We start from the raw sequence: 19,850 nt of genomic DNA, 5'->3' as shown, positions 1-19,850 counted from the left end.
AGATCTGATGATCATCAGATCACACACACACACACACACACACACAGTGAAAGTAATGAATTATTACATGTTTAAATGTAATAATTCATTTAAACATGACATTTAAGTTTAATCATTGTGAATCTGAGCTTTTTAACTGCAAACACACCGCTATCGTAGTCCTGACAAAAATCAGAGGTTGTTTGAATATTATACAGTATAAGATGATCAGCTACAGAACATGAAAACATTACACTTCTCGTGAGAAGAAAATGTGATTTTTAATCAAACGAACAGTGGTCAATAACAAACAATAACAGCATTTAAACTCAGTGATGGCGTCACAGCTTCCAGGCGTTCCTCATCATCAGGTTGAAGTATGCATCGCTGTCGATGGACGCGCTTACGCCACAGTAGTAGTTGAAAAACTCCTCTTTGGTCACCTGTCATTCCGAAAAAAGACATTTTTACTATTAAAGTAATGACCCTGCAACATCATCATCCTGGTTATAGCTTCACCTTACTTTCTGTGCTACACCACCACCTACATAGTGTATTTGTTTTGTTAACTAAAACAAAGCTCATTCACTGTTTCCAGGCATTTTTAATAATCACAATAGAGTTTAAATCTTCTACACTGCTCTAGGGTCACCTGCAGACGTCAACACACATTACTGTCAGTCACAAGTGGCGCTTGATTCAACAAGGTTTGGTTTGGTTTTCCATTACTATAGCACCTCCTCAAGTCATCATAGTACGGCTGCATAAAACTGCTGTGACTTCTTAGAGATTTTTACATTTCCTTTGCTAAATGTTGGCGATTCGGTTTGATTCTTGTGTCGATGTCTCGCTCATGACTCTTCCATTTTCAGGTAATATCGCTAATGGAAAAGCAATAAAAACAGGCCATGCCAGGACCGTGTAGTGGAAAAGCGCCAAAGGTGTTCACTGACTCTGAGACATAAGGCCTTCACCAACCGTCTGTTGACCATTCCCTGACCCGACCCTTAGATACGTTACTTTTCCGTCTTTGTCATACGGCGAGTCAAAGCTGTCCAGAAAGGTCCGGAACACCTGCTCCTCTGTCCACTCTCCATTCTTGAACTTGGGGTGGTACGTGGCGTTGTACACGCCCTGCAGGTCTTCAATGGTGATCACACCATCGCCGGACTTGTCCAGCTTCCGAAAGGCCTGCATGACCACCTCCTTCCTGGCCTTGGACATGTTCGGCTGCAGGCAACACAAGACGGTCGTTACATGGAGTAATGGACACGTGACCTGCGCGGTGACTCGTCATACAATATTTACCCTGACAGTGACGAGGAATTCGTCAAAGTCAATTGTTCCACTCCCGTCACGGTCAAATTGGTTAAACAGCGTGGCCGCCTCCTCCTTCTCCATCATGACGCCATAGTCATTTAAACCCTTCACGAACTCTCTGAAGTCCAGAGAGCGGCTGCTGTCGTCATCCATGATCTTAAAGGTTCTGACAAACATGGTGACATTGGTAAAAAAAACAGAACTACATGTCAGATTGTCTGCCACTTATGCTGTGTTTCCATCATGGTTATGGCTCAGTTTCATATAGTACAGTGTAGTTTGGAAAGGTAAAGCTCTGGGCCAGGCTTGCGTGTGACTGAAAGCAGTACCTTTACTTGGTAGGCGGGGTGTGGGCTGTGTCCAGTGGTCACATCATAGCATGATGTTGTGGACAACAATGGACAACATCCATCACTTCTGTTTTTTCTGCTCAGTTTGTGACTGTTTGTCTCAACAAGACTTTTAGCTTTGTTGGAGAACAGACTGCGGGTGTTTGCCTCGACTTTCAATCGCAAGGGGGTGACGTTTTTTTTGGTCGCCCAATCAGCTGACTGTTGTGGGTGGAGCTCACTGTACCATACCATTTTTCTCTGCTACCCCAAGGAAAAGGGGGAGAAGAATGATGAAATGGTGGACTTGTTATTTTGTGCTACTCTTAATGGAGACGCAAAAAAACTGCTTACCGTACTATAACAAACAGAACCATTTCACTCCGTGGAAACACGGCTTTATAATGCCTTGTTGCTAGGCAGGAACAACCCCAGCCCTGTTAAGACTTGAGAGACTGGATCACAGTTGGACAGGGTTAAGTACGAGTGTAAGACCTGGCATTAAAACGCATCCTGGATTGCAAAACACAAACATAATATATGAGTCATATGAGTCTCTTGACCTAAAGTGAGTCGACTCACCTGCCCAGACCTTTGATCCCAGCTGAACCCCGGGTCAGACACTGCAGCCTGAGCCGCTCCAATGGGTCAGTGCTCTCCGACAGCTGACGCTTGGCCTTGACTGCCATCTCTCTGTCGTGTCTGGACGTCCCCGCCATCTCAGAGACACACTGTGGAGGTTGAAGTTCCAGTTGTAGTCTTTTTTGTCTTTGGACGACATACTAACCTATGACTTTTTTGTCTAATTTTGGACGACATACCAACCTGTAACCTTTTTATCACATTTTGGACGACATACCAAAGTATGACTTTTTTGTCAAATTTTGGACGACATACTAACCTATGACCTTTTTGTCATATTTTGGACGACATACTAAAGTATGACATTTTTGTCACATTTTGGACGACATACTAAAGAATTACTTTTTTGTCACATTTTGGATGACATACTAAATTATGACTTTTTTGTCACATTTGGACGACATACTAGAGAATTACTTTTTTGTCACATTTGGACGACATATTAAAGTATGAATTTTTTGTCAAATTTTGGACGACATAATAACCTATGATTTTTGTCAAATTTTGAATATACTAAATATGACTTTTTGTCACATTTGGACTACATACTAGAGAATTACTTTTTTGTCACATTTGGACGACATATTAAAGTATGAATTTTTTGTCAAATTTTGGACGACATAATAACCTATGATTTTTTGTCAAATTTTGGACGACATACTAAATATGACTTTTTTGTCACATTTTGGACGACATACTAAATTATGACTTTTTCGTCAAATTTTAGACAACATATTTGTCACATTTTAGATAACTTATTTGAAGTTGAGGGCAAGTGAAGCCTTATGAAGCACTGAGGTTTTCCTAACTATTGTGTCGAAAAAGATTCAAAGGTTCAACACTTCAGTGACAGTGACATCTGCAACCTCTCAAGAGCACGACAGTAATAAAAGTTGAGAAAAGACTGCGTGTTCATTCAAGTGTTTTGTTTATTCATACTCGCTCATACTGTAAAACATCCCAGAATAAACCAAAGAATAAATCCAAATCATATGAAGGGTTAATTGTTGGTTAAGGGGTTATTTAAAGTTTTAAGCTTTATTGAGAAACAGGGTATGAGATCCTTCCTACTTTGCAAATGATCATGGTATTTGAACTCAGAAAGATCATTTTTGTGTTAAGTGTTTTATTCCAGCATCCAGATAATAGTTTATCGTTGGAGGACTTGTATGATCGAGGAGGAATGTTTATTCACAGAAGCAGACGCAGGTTATTGGTCTTCACAGACTTTTTCAAAACGACAAAAAAAGATTTCAGGTTTCTGTTTCATTGCATTTCCGTGTGAATGAAGAGCAGTCGGTGCTCACACAACCACACTCCCAAAAAACTGAACTATCCCTTTAAATGGTTACATTGGCTGCCATTCGATCACTGCTCCTAAAATGGCTGGCAGCCAATGAGTTAACTTGTTATTAATGTGTTATTAACACATCATTTTCTATTGTGTGTCAGAGTCTGAGTTGAGCTCACCTGCTGCAGTTTGATCCAAGCTGTCCAGTTCACTGTCCAAACGATGTGATGACGTCACAGTTGAGACGATCTTAGACATGCGATGACACATTTATTGTTATTTTAAGCACTCATTTGAATTCTTGACGGCACGCGTACACACGCTCACGCTCACGCTTGTACATCATTACATGTTTATACAAATTTGAGCACGTTTCATCTTCACGTGTTTACAAATATAAAACAAATAAATAAACAAACTCTCAGACTCACCGAACTGCGAAACAAACAGCTGCCCTTCCCCAAACTATCCACGGTTACTATGGAGACCCGCAATCGCTGCTCTGATTGGCTGTTCGCCCGCTGCAACATCCGGTTATTTCTTTTACGGCGTCTGACAGGAAGTTGATTTTATTGATGCGATCTGACTAATGAAGAATTGCGATCCATCATCCTCGTTGACATCTTTAAGTTAGAAAACAACAGTTTTAAAGAGCAATTTAAGTCTCAAACCTTGGTTTCAGCATCTTAATCTGTCACACATGTCACAAACACAATACATCCTGTTCACTTTTCAAAGTAAAAGCACTCCAGCATTTATGATTTATAAGTTTCTTGAACACATTCAATATTTTTGGTTTAAACAAAATTGATTGTAAGATAAAACAGCAGGATATTATATGTGTGTATACATATATATATATATATACATACACATATCTATATCTATATATATATATATATATATATATATATATATATATATATATTATAAAACTAATGTTTGATTGATGTGCCAATCATATCAGGCTTAATCATAGAGACAAATTCAGTCACTGTGTCATCACGTGTTTTATTAATAGATGTCATTAAAAAAAACAACTAAACAACATCACGGCCGTTGTGGTGTCATGAGTTATAACACGGTTATCTTCAGCAGCTTATATTTATTAAATTTACAGTTGTTAAGGCAACATGTACAGCAAGGGTCTCAAACTCATGTGACCTGTGGGCCTGGACAGTCTGGTCAGGAAGGAGGGGCCAGTCATGTGAAAATAAATCAAACATTTTGGAACAACTGTTATTATAGTCTATCTCTTCATGATTACGTGTATCATGGGTTTAGATTTTTATTTCATTTACCCCAAACTGCACCTTTAGCTGAGTTATAATCCTTATTTTTGGCAGAACACAACATAACGGTTTGGCATTTCCTGTCAGCAGTTCCGTTGCTTTACTGACAGCGGATGTGACGACGACTTTGATCATATCGCTTCTAGTAAACGATGTAAGCAGCGTCGGCCATGATGTCGGATGTACGACACTGCTTACTGATGCCATCGCGGCCCAACATGTCCATAGCTGCTGTCTGGATCGCTGTGGCAACAAAACACTAGTCAGAATATGGATGGATGCAAGGTTCATAAACCTTCAGGAGATCGTTCAGTACCAGACACGCCTATGCTTTGAAACGGCAGTCAAACATCCAGTCTGACTCCAGCAGCCACAGGTAAATATGTGTTGTTCGTGTGGTGTAATTAAATCCAGGTTGCTGACTTTTATTCCTTCATTATTTCATTCAATAATTCAACTGTCCACAACAAAATTAAAAATATCCTCATAAGTTATATGAGGCCTATGATATTACACTGATGTGGAACTGACATGACATTGTGTGTGTTGTCAGGAAAACAAACCCAGTCCTTTTACAGATTTCAGTTAGTTACTTAGTTACTTCCACATTCAAAAATAAGAGCTATAGAGGTAGGAGGTGAAGTTTTGTCAGGTGTAACAGCTCCAACGGGTCAAAGACTGTGTCTGACTTTGTCTCTGTATAAGCAACGCACATTATTTCAGGTTTTCATTATAACTTGCTATTATCGGGGGGCTGCATGTGGTCCGTGAGCCATGAGTTTGAGACCCCTGAGAACAGCGACAAACACTGAGGGGCGGGGCCTGAGGGGACATAGGCGTGGACATAGGCCTCCGTCTCACAGCCGAGCCTTGTTCATGCGGCCCATGAGTTTTTCCAGTTTCATGGCGAGCCCCATGTCACCTTTGATCCGGAGTTTTCCGGACATGAACGCCAACGTGGGCTTCAGTTTACCTGAAACAAAGCAAAAACAAAACATGGCTGTTACCGTGGAAACACAAAAACTGCTGCTTTTTGTTCCCCACTTGTTTTCTTAGGTGACAGCTCACCGGCAAACATCTTGCTGAAGTCGCTGGAGTCCATCGTCATGACAACATCGGCTTTGACTGGTGGCTGCCCCTCACCCGCACTGCCAGAGCCATTCTTCAAGTCCAGAAACCAAACGCCCTCGTGTTCTCCTAATATGGTCGTAACGACATATTCCACATTAATGACACGCCCACAATATCTCGTCAAACGGACAGAAGTGACCGCTGCGGTTACCTGACAGGTCAAACTGATAAATGCCCTGCGTGGACTTGACCACATCTTCATTGACGACTCCTCTGATGGCATTAAATGTACTTTGTATTGGTCCACCAGAGGGGGGCGTGGCCGATGACGATGGTGGTTTGAATGCTGGCGTTGCACCTGGCATTAAAGGAATAGAAGCAGATGATAACCTCTATCATGCAGTAGTGTTTCTAGTGTGTCTAGTAACCACAGAACCATATATACCATGTTGTTCCATCTGCTGGGCTAGAGACTCTGGTGCTTCATCCAGGAAGAAGTCCGGCAGCAGGGGGTGACCTGTCAACCAATCAGACACGACCATGAGCACCACAAAGTGTGGAGACGTGATCTACTCAACCTGGCCTCATAGCCCACCTGGTTGGACAGCATAATGATCAAAGTCTTGGACTCCCTGCTCCTTCAGGACGTCCTCGTCCACCAGGAAGCGTCCTGTGTAGTCCTTGGGTTGGGAGAGGACGATGTAAGCAGCGTCGGCCATGATGTCGGATGTACGACACTGCTTACTGATGCCATCGCCGCCCAACATGTCCATAGCTGCTGTCTGGATCGCTGTGGCAACAAAACACTAGTCAGCATCCCAGTTTACCATCAAAGTCTATGGAAAGTATTAGCACGCTAAAAAGCCACTCACCAGTTTTCGGCCACAAGGCATTGACGGCAATTTGCCCTCTGAACTCTTCGGCCATTCCCAGGACACACATGGACATGCCATACTTAGCCATTGTGTATGCTGAAGACAAAAAACAGAGCATGTCAGCACTTCACAGGTGTGTGAGAGGACACCTGCTCAGTTGGTGCTATAACATTTACCAGTGTGGTTCTTGAACCAGACGGGGTTGAGGTTGAGTGGCGGTGACAGGTTGAGGATGTGAGGACACTGACTCTTCAGCAGGTGAGGGATGACCATCTTAGACCTGGAACACAGAGAAGTTTGTTAACTGATGGCGCTTTTGTACTGTACAGTTCTAGCACAGCTCGACTCCACGCGAGCTGAGCTGATAAAATGTGACGTCAACAGACTGCCGACCACTGTTTGGTCAGAGAGTGTCGTCACTGGAAGAGTCATAAGCGTGACATCCGACAAAAGAATGAAACCGAACAACGCAGAACTGTAGATCAGTTAAAAAGACTTAAAAATCCTGAAAACATGTGTTAATCACCAACATTAAGCAAGGACATTTCTAAAATCTCAATATTTAACAGAGGAGTCTGCTGGACGAATCACAACCTGTTCAGTCGTACTTCAGTTCAAACAGAGTCTGTGCTCCGATCAACCATTCAGTTACACCGAAAACTGCTTTGCCCGTCACTAGTGGAACTGAACAGTGGAAAAACATGTTACATTGTATTTGTACAACATACGTCAAGTACGTCCCCCTCAGGTTGATTCCCAGCATGAGATCCACCTTCTTCATTGGCGTCTCTAACGTCCCCGTCAGACTGATGGCACTTGCGTTATTCACCAGGATGTCAATACCTGCCAATCAAACACAGGCACTGTGATGATGTCACTGCAGGCACCATGTCATGTCATGATGTCACACAGGAGACGGTTACACAGTGTCCCCTACCTCCGAACTTTTCCACAGCTTTCTGAACAGCTTCTTCCAGTTGCTGCTCATTACGGATGTCGACCACACAGGGCAACGCTTTCCCCCCCGCTGCCTCCACTGCAACGCACAACGCACAAAGTTACCTCTGACACCGAAATTGACCTTGGGGCAGGAGATAAACACCCTATATGATTCTGACATTAATCATTTGACTCATATTTTTAAACAATAGGAAACGTTAGCTCCTCACCCTCCTGAGCGGCCGTGTAGATGGTTCCTGGTAGTTTCGGGTGGGGCTCGGCGGTCTTGGCGGCAATAACGATGTTGGCTCCATCTCGGGCAGCTTTTAGCGCGATGGCCTTACCGATGCCTCGACTCGCTCCAGTGATGAAGAGCGTGAGGCCAGCTAACTTCCTAAAACACACCGAGAAGTAAATCAGCTGAATTTATTTACATAGTAAAAAAATGCATATGATTTTCATTTTTTCTTCATGAAACTGTGTTGTTTAAACTTCAGCTGTGGTGTTACGACTGTTGTTGGGTTATGTACACAAGGTCGCGAGCGCTCTCTAGTTTGTTTTATGTTAGTGCCCGGGTCATACTTGCTGTGTGAGTAAATCTTGCACCTGTAACTGTACGTCCTTGTATTCTTACAGTGCCAAGCTGTACGTGTGTGACCACCAGCGGACATGGACGTGCAAAATATGACCCAGCACTAAGACAGAAGGAGGCAACAGGAACAATACCCACAACCCATGGAAGTTCTGCATTGCAGCTTTAACTGGAGTCAATGGAGTTGAACGAAGTACTATTGATATATGTATATATGATATAACTGAAATCTGTTTTTGATTATTCTGAATAAGAGGAAAAGAGGGAAAAATCTTGATAATTTTTTCTCTCAGGAAGGGTGAATTTGCCCTCAAGATGCTAATAAATGTGTGTTGTCAGTCAGTTGCGCATTTTTGACAATAAAGGCAGTAGAATGACTGTAGGAAGCAGGGATGACAGTGGAAAACGTCCTCAAGGCAAACCAAACAAAACATTTTAAACCAACGGTCAATTGACCCTCAGTTAACCACACTCCATAAATATTTTTTTTTAACTTGGTCCGGTTCTGGCAGGATTCTGACTCAAAGCTCAGATCGGCTCCTGCTACAAGAGAGTTTTGCAGTCGAATTATTGAAACTGCAACTAAAACCAACCAGAACCGAACTGCATCAAGGTTTTAAACGCGGAGGCTCTACTTCTCGTAGACTCACCCTGTGTTCTGCAACATATTCTCTCAAGCTTCCAAAGTTCTGCTCGGTGACCGTGTCCTGGACTTATAACAGCCTCGTCTTCTTCACCTTTCACCCACTGAAAGATCTTCTTCTAATAACAACGTAACACAATTTCCGGTAGACTGTACACAGAAAGGTACATTGCTGCCCTCTACAGGTGGGAGGGTTTGCATCACTCTACAGTCTTTCACACACAGACCAGCTCCACTGGGCATCAACCGTAAAACTGCCTGCCTTAATCTTAACGACCGAGCTGATATTTCTTTTCAATTTTGAATACTGATTTGAAGGGAAAAACGATGAAGATGATTACGACACCAAAGATGCTCGAAGCAAGCAGAAGTTACAACTAGCTGCATGCTAGTTCCGGTCCACAGCGATCTTAACAAAATAAAAGTCTCGTTTCAAACGGTTGGAATATCCAAGTGTTTGGTATTTACATATTCATACGTTCATAAATCTGTTTTTAAATTACTTTGTTTTTCTTTGTGAAGTCTATTGAATCTGAATCTGTTGGGTGTTTTATATATTTTGTGCTTCTGATGAGTCAAAGGCACACATTATTATTAGTAGTAATGTTATTATTATTATTAGTGTCTGCTGTGAGATATTTCAGATATGTGGTGAGAGTGGTGTTTTTGGTTCAGGATGTGAAGGTTGCGAGGTGAAACCCGTGTTTACTGGTGTGAACACCTTGGAAGGAAATTTGCATTTTTCACAGAACTAATACTGACATTATTCTGAAAAGAATGAAAGAAAGAAAGAAATTGCTGTTGGACCTGTTGAACAACTACAGCAGATGGCAGTAATGCAACACCATGGATCCAAGCTGCTGTTAAATCCCCATAGAAGAGCAGAGCAGAAGTTATGGCTTTTATCTAAAATGATCCTTGAACTCAGACTTATAAAAGGTAGGGTGGAGATTAACTTAAATATATTAAAGCACCACTTACACATTTGTGACATGAAATTACATTTTAATAAAATAGAAAATAGATATACTTTGGTAATACATCGACGTATGGATGATGTAAAAGTGTAAAAATACCGGGGTCAGAGGACGTCTTTCCTGAGGAGACGTTCTCTAACATGTCCTGAGGACAAACTGCAGTCATGTAGCGCAGGAATGTCGTCAAACGTCCTCAAACCAACTCAGCAGGTGTTTTTTTTGGTAATTTGATCTGATGTTCAAACCTGAATTTAGTGCTGTTCACATGTGATCAGATTACTCAAGACGGATGTTAACACCACATCTGAACGGGGGTTTAACAAGTACTGACATATAATACTGCAATAATGATGTCAAACTACTTTTTAATATAAAGTCATTTATTTCTAATATAAAGGATTTGTGGTATTAGTTACTTTATTTTAATAATATGAAGTACACTGATACTGAAACTGTACATCTGTATTTTTGTATTAAATTTACTTTAACAGTGTCAGTTAGTCTGTCGATTATTTAATAGTATTAGTTAGTCAGTAGATTACTTTGACAGTATCTATTAGTTTATTATTCTACTTGAACAATATCAATAAAGTAGTACATTTCTCTGACAGTACCAGTTAGTCAGTTAATCAGGATTACCTAATTTCAAGTATCAATTAGTCAGTGGATTATTTTAACCGTATCATTTAGTCAGTGGATTATTTTAGCTGTATCAGTTAGTCAGTGGATTACCTCACCTCAACAGTATCAATTAGATTATTTTAACAGTATCAGTAAATCAGTGGATTACCTCACCTCAACAGTATCAGTTAGTCGATTGTTTTAACAGTGCAGTTAGTCAGTAGTTGTTTTTTTTAACAGTATCAGTTAGTCAGTGGATTATTTAACAGTCTCAATTAGTCAATAGATTATTTTAACTGTATAAATTAGTCAATGGATTATTTTGAACAGTTTCAGTTAGTCAGTGGATTAATTTCCTTTAACTGTAGATCATTTTCCTTCAGTGAATTGTTCTGTTGTTTGTTTTAGTCTGGGGATTTAAAAACAAGGTAAATAATTCGTGACGTCACAGTTCTGCTGCAAACACTGGCGAATACTTGAGACGTTTCGATCTGATTTATCGATTAGCATCGATCGCTCTGATCTGAGGTGTGTCCGCCAGCCGCCATGTTCTTTCGTGACGTCAGCAAACGGGAAGTGAGCTCGTTGTTCTGCACTGTCTGGCTGCGGAGCGGGACGCTCGCGGACCAAAACAACTCTTCCTCCTCCTCTCCCTCTTCTTCCTCCTCGCGGACCATGGACGGGTGAGCGCGGGAAACCTCCCGAACCTTCCCCGCACGTCCCGCCTGTTTGTCTTCCTTCCTTCCCCGCGTTTCCTTGGTGATTGGACCGCACCTGCGCGAGCCCCTCTCGTCCGCCCTCGCGCCTCGGTGTTGTTGTTTACTTGTTTACCGATACCTTTTCTCGCCACCGAATCGCACCCGTCCCGTTTGTCGCCCGTCGTCGGTAGCCCCCGGTTCGGGTTTTCTGCGTTTGTTTTGGTGTCGCGAGCCAACGGGGACGGTGTAGAGGTGGGGAGTGATCGTCGGAAATCTCGCGACAAGTACGCGTTCTCGTGCAGAACACGGTGGTGTTTTCGTTTTTAATGTGACTCGTCACCTCAACTCGATGATCAGAAAAAACGTGTTCGTTCACCGAGAACGATCGATTGTGTTCGTCATTGATCGACGTGTTCATCCATTCATCCATCTGTGAAACAAAACCAGAACATTCTGTCATTCATTCATTATATATTTGATGTATTTGACCATTTTAAAGAGCAGAGAGCATTGATAAAAAACCCCAACAACAATCGACTTTATGAGTAAATATAAAGTATAATAAGTAATGTTTAATAGCTTTTATTGATGCAGTTAAGTCATATCGACTTAACTTTTAAGTTTATTTATATCCTATTTCTTGTGCAATTTATAAAAGTAATTTTAATAATTTTTAAAAGGCTCTGTTATAAGGATTTTTTCGGGGTCTGTTTTTATAAGATTTTCCTTTCTAGGGTTTGTTTTTCCAAGATTTTTGTGTGCATGGGGGGGTCTGTTTTTACAAGTTTTTGTGCGGGGTCTGTTTTTACGAATTTTTGTTCGGGGTCTGTTTTTACGAATTTTTGTTCGGGGTCTGTTTTTACGAATTTTTGTTAGGCGTCTGTTTTTATGGAAAACAAATTTCAGGGTCTGTTTTTGTGAGATTTTTTTGGGGTCTGTTTTTTATGAGATTTTTTTTTCAGGGTCAGTTTTTATGAGATTCTTTTTCCGTGGTCTGTATTAACAAGATTTTTTTGTGGTTTTTCTGACTGAATGAGATAGCGGAGAAGCTTCCTGTCTCAATCGCTGAAAGCAAATATGTCCCAGTTGTTCAGTTTAATCCAGTTTTACTTTGCTTTGGGTATGAGACATTGGGAGATTCTCCTGCCTTTAAGGTGGCAGTTGACGGAAAGTACGCTGGGATCTGCTGGAGTTTGCAATGGTCAGACATGATCTCCTGGAGCTTCTTCATCTACGGAAGTGTAATGCAACCAGCTTTCGTTGCATGTGTTGAAACAGACCTGAAAAAAACCCTTGTGAAAACAGAGCCTTTCAAAAAATCATTGTAGGTGAATGTAATACGCCTCCGTAGTGAATTGAATGTTATCTAAATGAAAGTCCCCTCCTCTTGTCGGCTCGTGTCTGCAGGTGCCAGCGTTTACCTTGTCTCTTAGCCGCTCTGCGAACATGAGCACCGTCAACCTGTCCACAGGTGAGACGCCCCTCCCACTCTCTCCCTCTCACCTGACTCTCACAAGTGATGTCATGTGACATGTTCAAAAACACTTCATTCACCCACGTGTTTGTGTCTGTTCACAGTGGATGGCACTGATAGGCTGTGTGTTTCTGAGCGTGCTCAGTGCATCCCGTCCCGGGTCCTTCACCTGCGTCAGCTTCCCCTCGACGTCTCTGAACAGGAAGTGCTCGCTCTGGCACTTCCCTTTGGCCGAGTCACTAAACTGATCACGTTGAAGACCAAAAACCAGGTGTGAGATGAGACATTTGACACTGTTTTTGTTTTTTTTTTTTGTTTAAAACAGTGGTTCTCAACCTTCCTGGGCCCCTCCAACACACACACAGGTTGAACTATTCTTCATAGGACACCGCACTGACTAAACCAGAGGTGTCAAACTGGCGGTCCATGGTCCAAATGCACCACTTCATTTCATGTCACGATGAAAACATGGGCCATAACCTTCCTTTAAACACAGTGTGTGTCACTGAGGCGATAGAATATAGACAGAATAAACCACTACATATTAACATTAACGTTCTCATCACAAATTCTTAAACTTTTAACATGTTCATCAGAAATGAGGTTCTGCCTCATTTAGGACCAGGTTTTGGTCTCCACGAGGGCTACTGGTCCTGACAAGGTCAGTATTTATGACAGAAAAAGGTCCAAAAGAGGTGAAAAATAGAATGATATACACACAGAGAGAGGGTAATCATGCTCTTTCATGCGTTGATAAGCTATCCTTTGTTATGATGATGTGTTTCGCTGGTTTTATTTGACTATTTATGGTGTTTACTACACGTTTTCTCTCTCTGGTGTGCGGCCAGAACAGCTGATCACAGAAGCACAATTATCATTGAAATGATAATGTGTTTTTGATCAGGTTCTCTCACGTTAGCTCTGCACACACACAAAAAGACAAAAAATCTGCAACAACGCCGGTTCTAGTTCGTCTTTGTCTTGAGCTAAATGCCATTTTTGACAAACCTTGTCGTTCCAGCTTGTCACAGCACACTTGCTGGCTGCATCACACAGTAGGCGCTTAAGAGTTTTTGCATAAAGCAAATTTCACAAAACAATTTGTCTTTGTCGGACAAGCACACAGACGTGGATTCTTAGGCCAAGGTTGAGAATCATTGATTTGTAACAGTGATTCCCAAAGGCTGGTTCGGGACCCTCAGATGGGCCACAGGAGATTTTTTTAGAACCCCCAAACAAAGTTTTCCCAACCTTTGAGTTAAGATTTACAGTGTATTTGTTTTAAATAACATGCATACAATGAGGTGTAATTTTAGAAAATTAACCGTTTAACAATTCTAAATGACACTAGTTAAATATATGTTGGTTAATTTGTTGCTACTTGAGTCAATGCAGTTTTCCTCACAGTGTTCTTAAAGTGCGGAGTCATGATAAGATTTTTTGTTTTCTAGGCGTTTTTAGAGATGGCCTCTGAGGAAGCGGCTGTTACTATGGTGAACTACTACACGTCGGCCACGCCCACTGTCAGGAACCAGCCAGTCTTCATTCAGTACTCCAACCACCGCGAGCTCAAGACTGATAATCTGGCCAATCAGGTGAGGAGCAGAGTCTCAGGCCACGCCCACTTCAATACAAATGCAGTTTCTTAAAAAAAAAAAAACAGTCATGGCGGTCACGTTTGATTTGTTTGTCTGTTGACAGAGAGCTCAGGCGGCTCTGCAGGCAATCAGTGCAGCAGCAGTGCATTCTGGGAGCATGGCGTCAGGAGGGAATGGGCGGGGCTTAATCCCAGGTCAGAGTCCCGTCCTGAGGATCATCGTTGAGAATTTATTTTACCCGGTCACGCTGGAGGTTCTGCAGCAGGTCCGTTTGTTTTTGGCGTCTTGTTGCAGTTTTTCATTGACATATTTTCAGATTTTGTTGTTGTTTGTGTTACAGTCACGTGTCTGTTGTTGTTGTCGTTGATAGATCTTCAGTAAATATGGCACCGTGCTGAAGATCATCACCTTCACCAGAAACAACCAGTTCCAGGCTCTGCTGCAGTTCAGTGACGCCGTGCACGCTCAGCACGCCAAGGCTGTGAGTCACAAACACACACACATGCGCGTTTGAACGTCAGCTGTGGACCAATAAGATGTGATTTCCTGTCTTTCAGGCACTGGACGGTCAGAACATCTACAACAGCTGCTGCACGCTGAGGATCGACTTCTCCAAACTGAGCATGCTCAACGTCAAGTACAACAACGACAAGAGCCGCGACTTCACCAGAGGAGACCTCCCCACCGGCGAGCTGGAGCCCGCCGCCTTCGGTGAGACCAGCTGACCGTGCTGCACAACGCTAAATACAGACGCACTATGGCAGTTTTTAAAATAAAGGTGTTTGTGTCTGTGTGCAGGTGTAGCTCTCCCTCCTTATGGAGCGGCAGCGTTCCCGCCCACCTTCCACCAGCACACAGGTAAATCTGTATTATGAATTATTATTATTATTATTGTTGTTATTATTATTGTTAATAACACTTGGGCGGGGCCTAATCTAACTTTAGTGGGTTTTCTGTCCCATTTCCAGTGGTTCAGTTCGGTACGTCATGTCATGGTTACCAGAATGACCGATCTGTGCCATCACAGTCCCTGTTGGGGTACTAAGTGAGGTTATTAGAGTTAGCGAAATGCAAGTTAAACATAATATTTGTTATGTAGTTAATTTGAGTTGGTTCATCAAAGTGAATCAAACCTCTCGTCTTTTATTGGGTTTTTAAAATTGTGCTCAAGATTGAGCTCCCTGACAATGTGATGTGTCTCATGAAGGTTATTTGTTATTATTTATGTGATGTTCATGTGTGTCTTAGGTCTTCAGGGATGGTTGTTCATCTGTCCTAATGGCGTCTTTTGTTGGGTTTTTATGACACAATAATTAATATGACCTTTTTTGCATGTCGCAAATACTCAATATTACAAAAAATAAAACTAAGAAAAACTAAACTACAACTAAGCATTTACAAATAAAACTAGCAAACCTGCTCTATAAAACAAATTAAAACTATACTAAAACTATTATAACCCTGGTACCAAGCCCAGTGGTCTTTACCAAGACACTCAGTCTTTTGACTTGACGTCAGAGAATCCTCACTTCTCATGGGATAAATCATGCCGAGGAAGAAACCACACAGATCGCCGGATGTCCTCCGTTGTTACCCTGTGTTAACTGCGTCACTTTCTTCCTCTTAGTGGAATTTGTTGGCGAGCTGCACTCGTATTGCGTCACGCTCTTATTATGGCTGGCTCACACATTCCATGCTGGAGACACAAGCCAGATCAGGGCAAAACACACCGCAACACTTATCTTGCACAGGGACTTAATCTCCCTGGGCGAGACCTCATAAACAAGGGTAGTGCCTAATCTAGCTTGGGTGCATCTTATGCTGTGTTTCCATCATGGTACGGTTCAGTGTGGTACAGTATGGTATGGTTTGGAATGATTTAGCCCTGCGTCAGGCTTGCGTTTCACCTGATTAAAGCAGCTTTACTTACCCTGACTGTATACTGGTTGGGGGTGTTTGTTTTGGTACTATTCCTAATGGAAATGCAAAATAAACCACATACTGTTCTGTTCCAAACTGAACCCTTCCACTCGATTGAAACACGGCTTTACTCACACTGGGGCGTGGCTTAATCTCCCTGTCCACACTGATGTTAATAAAGTTCTGCATGATCCCTCAGGTCTGTCAATGGCGGCTGTTCCCGGCTCGTTGGTGTCTCCCCCTCGTATGTCGCTGCAGATGGCGCCCCCTGCTGTCCACTCAGTGCTGCTGGTGTCTAACCTGAACCCAGAGGTCAGAGGTCACACTGTCACTCAGTGGCTGAAGCGATCGAGAGCGCAGCACTCACGCACGGCTAACGTTTTTTTTTAAATGTCTTGTTTGTTTCCGCAGAGCGTCTCTCCACACTGCCTCTTCATCCTGTTTGGTGAGGAAACAGCTGATAAACAAACACACACAAACATTGAAGATAGAGTTGAACAAAATTCTGAGCATTAAAACCTGAAGTCAAAGTTGAAAACTCTCAAGTTGAACAGGAAATGAAGGATGTTCCACTATTTTTTGTGTGTTTTCAGGTGTTTACGGGGACGTTCAGAGAGTGAAGATTCTCTTCAATAAAAAAGAAAACGCTCTCGTCCAGATGAGTGACGCCACTCAGGCTCAGCTAGGTCTTTACTCATTATTGTTATTGTCCTTTAATACTGTTTTAAAATGGTTGATTAATAAATAAATATTGTCTCGACAGCGATGAGTCACCTGAACGGCCAGCGTCTCCATGGTAACGTGATCCGGGTGACGTTGTCCAAGCACCCGGTGGTTCAGCTGCCTCGCGGCGGCGCAGGGCAAGAGGAGCAGTCGCTAACTCGGGACTTCTCAGGCTCCGCCCTCCACCGCTTCAAAAAACCCGGATCCAAGAACTTTAACAACATCTTTCCCCCATCTGCGACGTTGCATCTCTCTAACATCCCGTACGTACGACAACAATTAGGACCCGTTATGAGAGGCTAAGGTGGTTTTTGAGAATGAGCGTGTTTTTGATTCCTTGTCACTTTGTCTCCTTGTCTCCTAGCTCCTCAGTGAGTGAGGAAGCGTTGAAGGATTTATTTTCCTCCAGTGGATTCACCGTCAAAGCCTTCAAGTTTTTCCAGTAAGTCACAGTTTTTTTTTTCGGGGTTTGTTTTTATGAGATTTTTTTTCGGGGTCTGTTTTTACGAATTTTTTCGGGTTCTGTTTTAGATTTTTTCTGTTTTGAGATTTTTGTCTGTTTTTGAGATTTTTGGGGTCTGTTTTGAGATTTTTTTCGGGTTTTACAAGATTTTTCGGGTCTGTTTTTACGAGATTTTTTTCCGGGTTCTGTTTTTACAAGATTTTTTTTTGGGGTCCGTTTTATGAGATTTTTTTCGGGTCTGTTTTACGAGATTTTTTCCGGGTTCTGTTTTTACAAGATTTTTTTTGAGTCTGTTTTCACAATTTTTTTTCTGAGGTCCATTTTTACGAGATTTCTTTAGGGTCTGTTTTTATGAGAGATGTTACAGACCTGGGGGAAAAAAATCTCGTAAAAACAGAATATTAAGCAATGCATTAGAATTGATGCCAGTAAAATGGAGCGACGTGTCTGATCGTGTCACTTCCTGTGATGTCACAGGAAAGACAGGAAGATGGCGCTGATGCAGCTTGCGTCGGTGGAGGAAGCCATCGAAGCGCTGATAGTTCTGCATGACCACCAGCTGGACCACAACCAGCACCTCCGCGTCTCCTTCTCCAAGTCCACCATCTGACCTTTGACCACTTTCAGCTTTTAGCCTGTTACCTGCACATCAGTTAGCCTGTAGCTACATACAAGGTCATTTGTCTGTGTCGTCATGATTTGACATGGATTCCGATAATTAACATTGACGAACGCTAAACCACGTTCTGAGTTTGAGGTCGACTTTTCTTATGTTTCTTTGCAAATGAACCTCGGAGGTAAATCTTTTCTTCTTTTTTTTTTAAATATATAAACACTTAAAAATATAAACACTAAGTAGTGTGCAGGCTAAAAGGCTAAAGGTAACACGCTAAAAGCTAAGTAACATCACAGCTAATGGTCTGATAGCTGGTTAGCATCAGTGCTGAACTTCGCTGGCCCTGTGATTGACTGACCTTTTACCCTCGACCCTGTTATCTGACCTTTGGAGCTGACGGACCAATCAGACTGTAGGGATTCTGATTGGTCCATTGTCAGAACATTTGGACCAGTGGTTGAGCTCCAACACTCCAACGATCTGTGCCTACAAACACTCTGACATCATGGTGACGCATGACGTCACCAGGGGTCGTCGCCGTGGTTACAGCGGTTACAGAGCACATTCCTGAGTAAACCGAGCAGCAATGAATTTTGGGTAGTGGGGTTGATGTGGTGCAGGGAATAAAAAAATTAATAAATCAGGAAGCGTTTTTTTAAATATATATAAAAAAAAAAGAAATGTCAAAGTAAAAGCCCCACAACAGTAAATATGGTTTTATTTGTTTATTTAGCGTGGTAAACAAAAACTTGCTGCCGTAGTAACGGAACTTATTTATTTAGCTTAGTTTCCAATGTAACTTTCTCTTTTTAGTTTTCTCATTCAAAATCGTTTACGGTTTTAATTCCAACGTTGTCGTCAGCGCGCGCCGTTTGCTTGTGCGTTCTTTGATGACGATTTTGTTTGTTTGTTTGGTGCAACCTCAAAACTTCTTCTGTGCCTTATTTCTCTCAATTATTCCGCTGGGTTTACGTTTAGGTTTTAGTTTATGTGTTGATCGGACTTGCTATTGTCGGTTTATATTATTGGGGTTTTTAATCATGAATGTTTGTATAGGTAAAGCTTTGTTGTACCGCCCACCTGTCGTACCTGCGTGTGTGTTTAGATATATATAATATATATATATATATACAGCATATGTGTGTGTGTGTGCGTATGTATCTATATGTGTGGGTGTGTCACTCTGAGCTGTGACTGGTTGATTCTCAAATGTCCATCCCGATTTTTTTTTCTATTAAAAGTAATTTAAGTCAAATTCAGCTCTTTTTATATCCCGTCATCGCTGCGGTTAAAAAAACAGGAAACAAGCCAGAACGAACAGGAAGCTGCCGACGCCCACTTTGCCTTCTGACTTTACCTTCCTCCAGAAGTAGGCGTATGTTTGTAGTTTAAAGTTTTTTTTGTTTTTTGTATGTACTCCGCTTCATGTTACATAAATTCTTGTGAAGATAGAACAGTTTAGAAAATTTCGGATCATTGAATCTTTAAAAAAAGAAAAAAAATTGGGGGCGTAAACCAAAGTTTATTTGCCTTTCAATTGGACCAACTTATTTCCATATGATGACATCACTTCCTGTTTAAATGGCTTTCCAAACAAGTTACTATTATATGATCACACTTTTTATTTTTTACATTGCAAATTTTGATTCTCTTGAAGGCAACATGTTTTTGTTTATCAGAACTGTGACATATTCTCTACATGTGGGATTTTCTTTTTTACTGAATTAAACACTAATGTAAATTATCATGTGACCACGCCCACTCCACCACACCCCCTTTTTTGTTAT

General features: G+C 41.8%; 4 protein-coding genes across 7 annotated transcripts in view; 1 reads left to right on the top strand and 3 right to left on the bottom strand.

Moving 5' to 3' along the window:
* The window catches only part of LOC122776381 (receptor-type tyrosine-protein phosphatase zeta-like), a 940,026-nt gene that overhangs the window by 516,865 nt on the left and 403,311 nt on the right, over positions 1-19,850 (bottom strand). The window lies entirely within an intron of this gene.
* LOC122776428 (calcyphosin-like protein) lies at positions 250-4,055 on the bottom strand. Its single transcript, XM_044036965.1, has 6 exons — positions 3,993-4,055; positions 3,741-3,810; positions 2,211-2,359; positions 1,288-1,465; positions 1,000-1,209; positions 250-422 (listed from the first exon to the last, which is right to left on the bottom strand). Exons 3-6 carry the CDS (start codon positions 2,345-2,347, stop codon positions 321-323), a joined length of 627 nt encoding a protein of 208 aa, XP_043892900.1. The 5' UTR covers positions 2,348-2,359; positions 3,741-3,810; positions 3,993-4,055; the 3' UTR covers positions 250-320.
* Positions 4,553-9,100, bottom strand: hsdl2 (hydroxysteroid dehydrogenase like 2). Its single transcript, XM_044036941.1, has 11 exons — positions 8,981-9,100; positions 7,969-8,132; positions 7,737-7,835; positions 7,528-7,642; positions 6,976-7,079; positions 6,797-6,895; positions 6,520-6,714; positions 6,370-6,441; positions 6,136-6,282; positions 5,922-6,050; positions 4,553-5,826 (listed from the first exon to the last, which is right to left on the bottom strand). Exons 1-11 carry the CDS (start codon positions 8,995-8,997, stop codon positions 5,711-5,713), a joined length of 1,257 nt encoding a protein of 418 aa, XP_043892876.1. The 5' UTR covers positions 8,998-9,100; the 3' UTR covers positions 4,553-5,710.
* Positions 11,138-19,807, top strand: ptbp3 (polypyrimidine tract binding protein 3). The gene is made up of 14 exons (XM_044036931.1): positions 11,138-11,254; positions 12,677-12,740; positions 12,848-13,014; positions 14,195-14,338; positions 14,445-14,606; positions 14,712-14,822; positions 14,899-15,052; positions 15,140-15,199; positions 16,461-16,573; positions 16,673-16,706; positions 16,855-16,947; positions 17,025-17,247; positions 17,349-17,426; positions 17,925-19,807. The coding sequence occupies exons 2-14, from the start codon at positions 12,716-12,718 to the stop codon at positions 18,055-18,057; spliced, it is 1,497 nt and encodes a 498-aa protein (XP_043892866.1). The 5' UTR covers positions 11,138-11,254; positions 12,677-12,715; the 3' UTR covers positions 18,058-19,807.

This window comes from Solea senegalensis, linkage group LG10 (genome assembly GCF_019176455.1).
Source record: "Solea senegalensis isolate Sse05_10M linkage group LG10, IFAPA_SoseM_1, whole genome shotgun sequence".
NCBI lineage: Eukaryota > Metazoa > Chordata > Actinopteri > Pleuronectiformes > Soleidae > Solea > Solea senegalensis.
The sequence above is the reverse complement of the archived record's forward strand: the minus strand, read 5'-3'. Positions and strand labels throughout refer to the sequence as shown.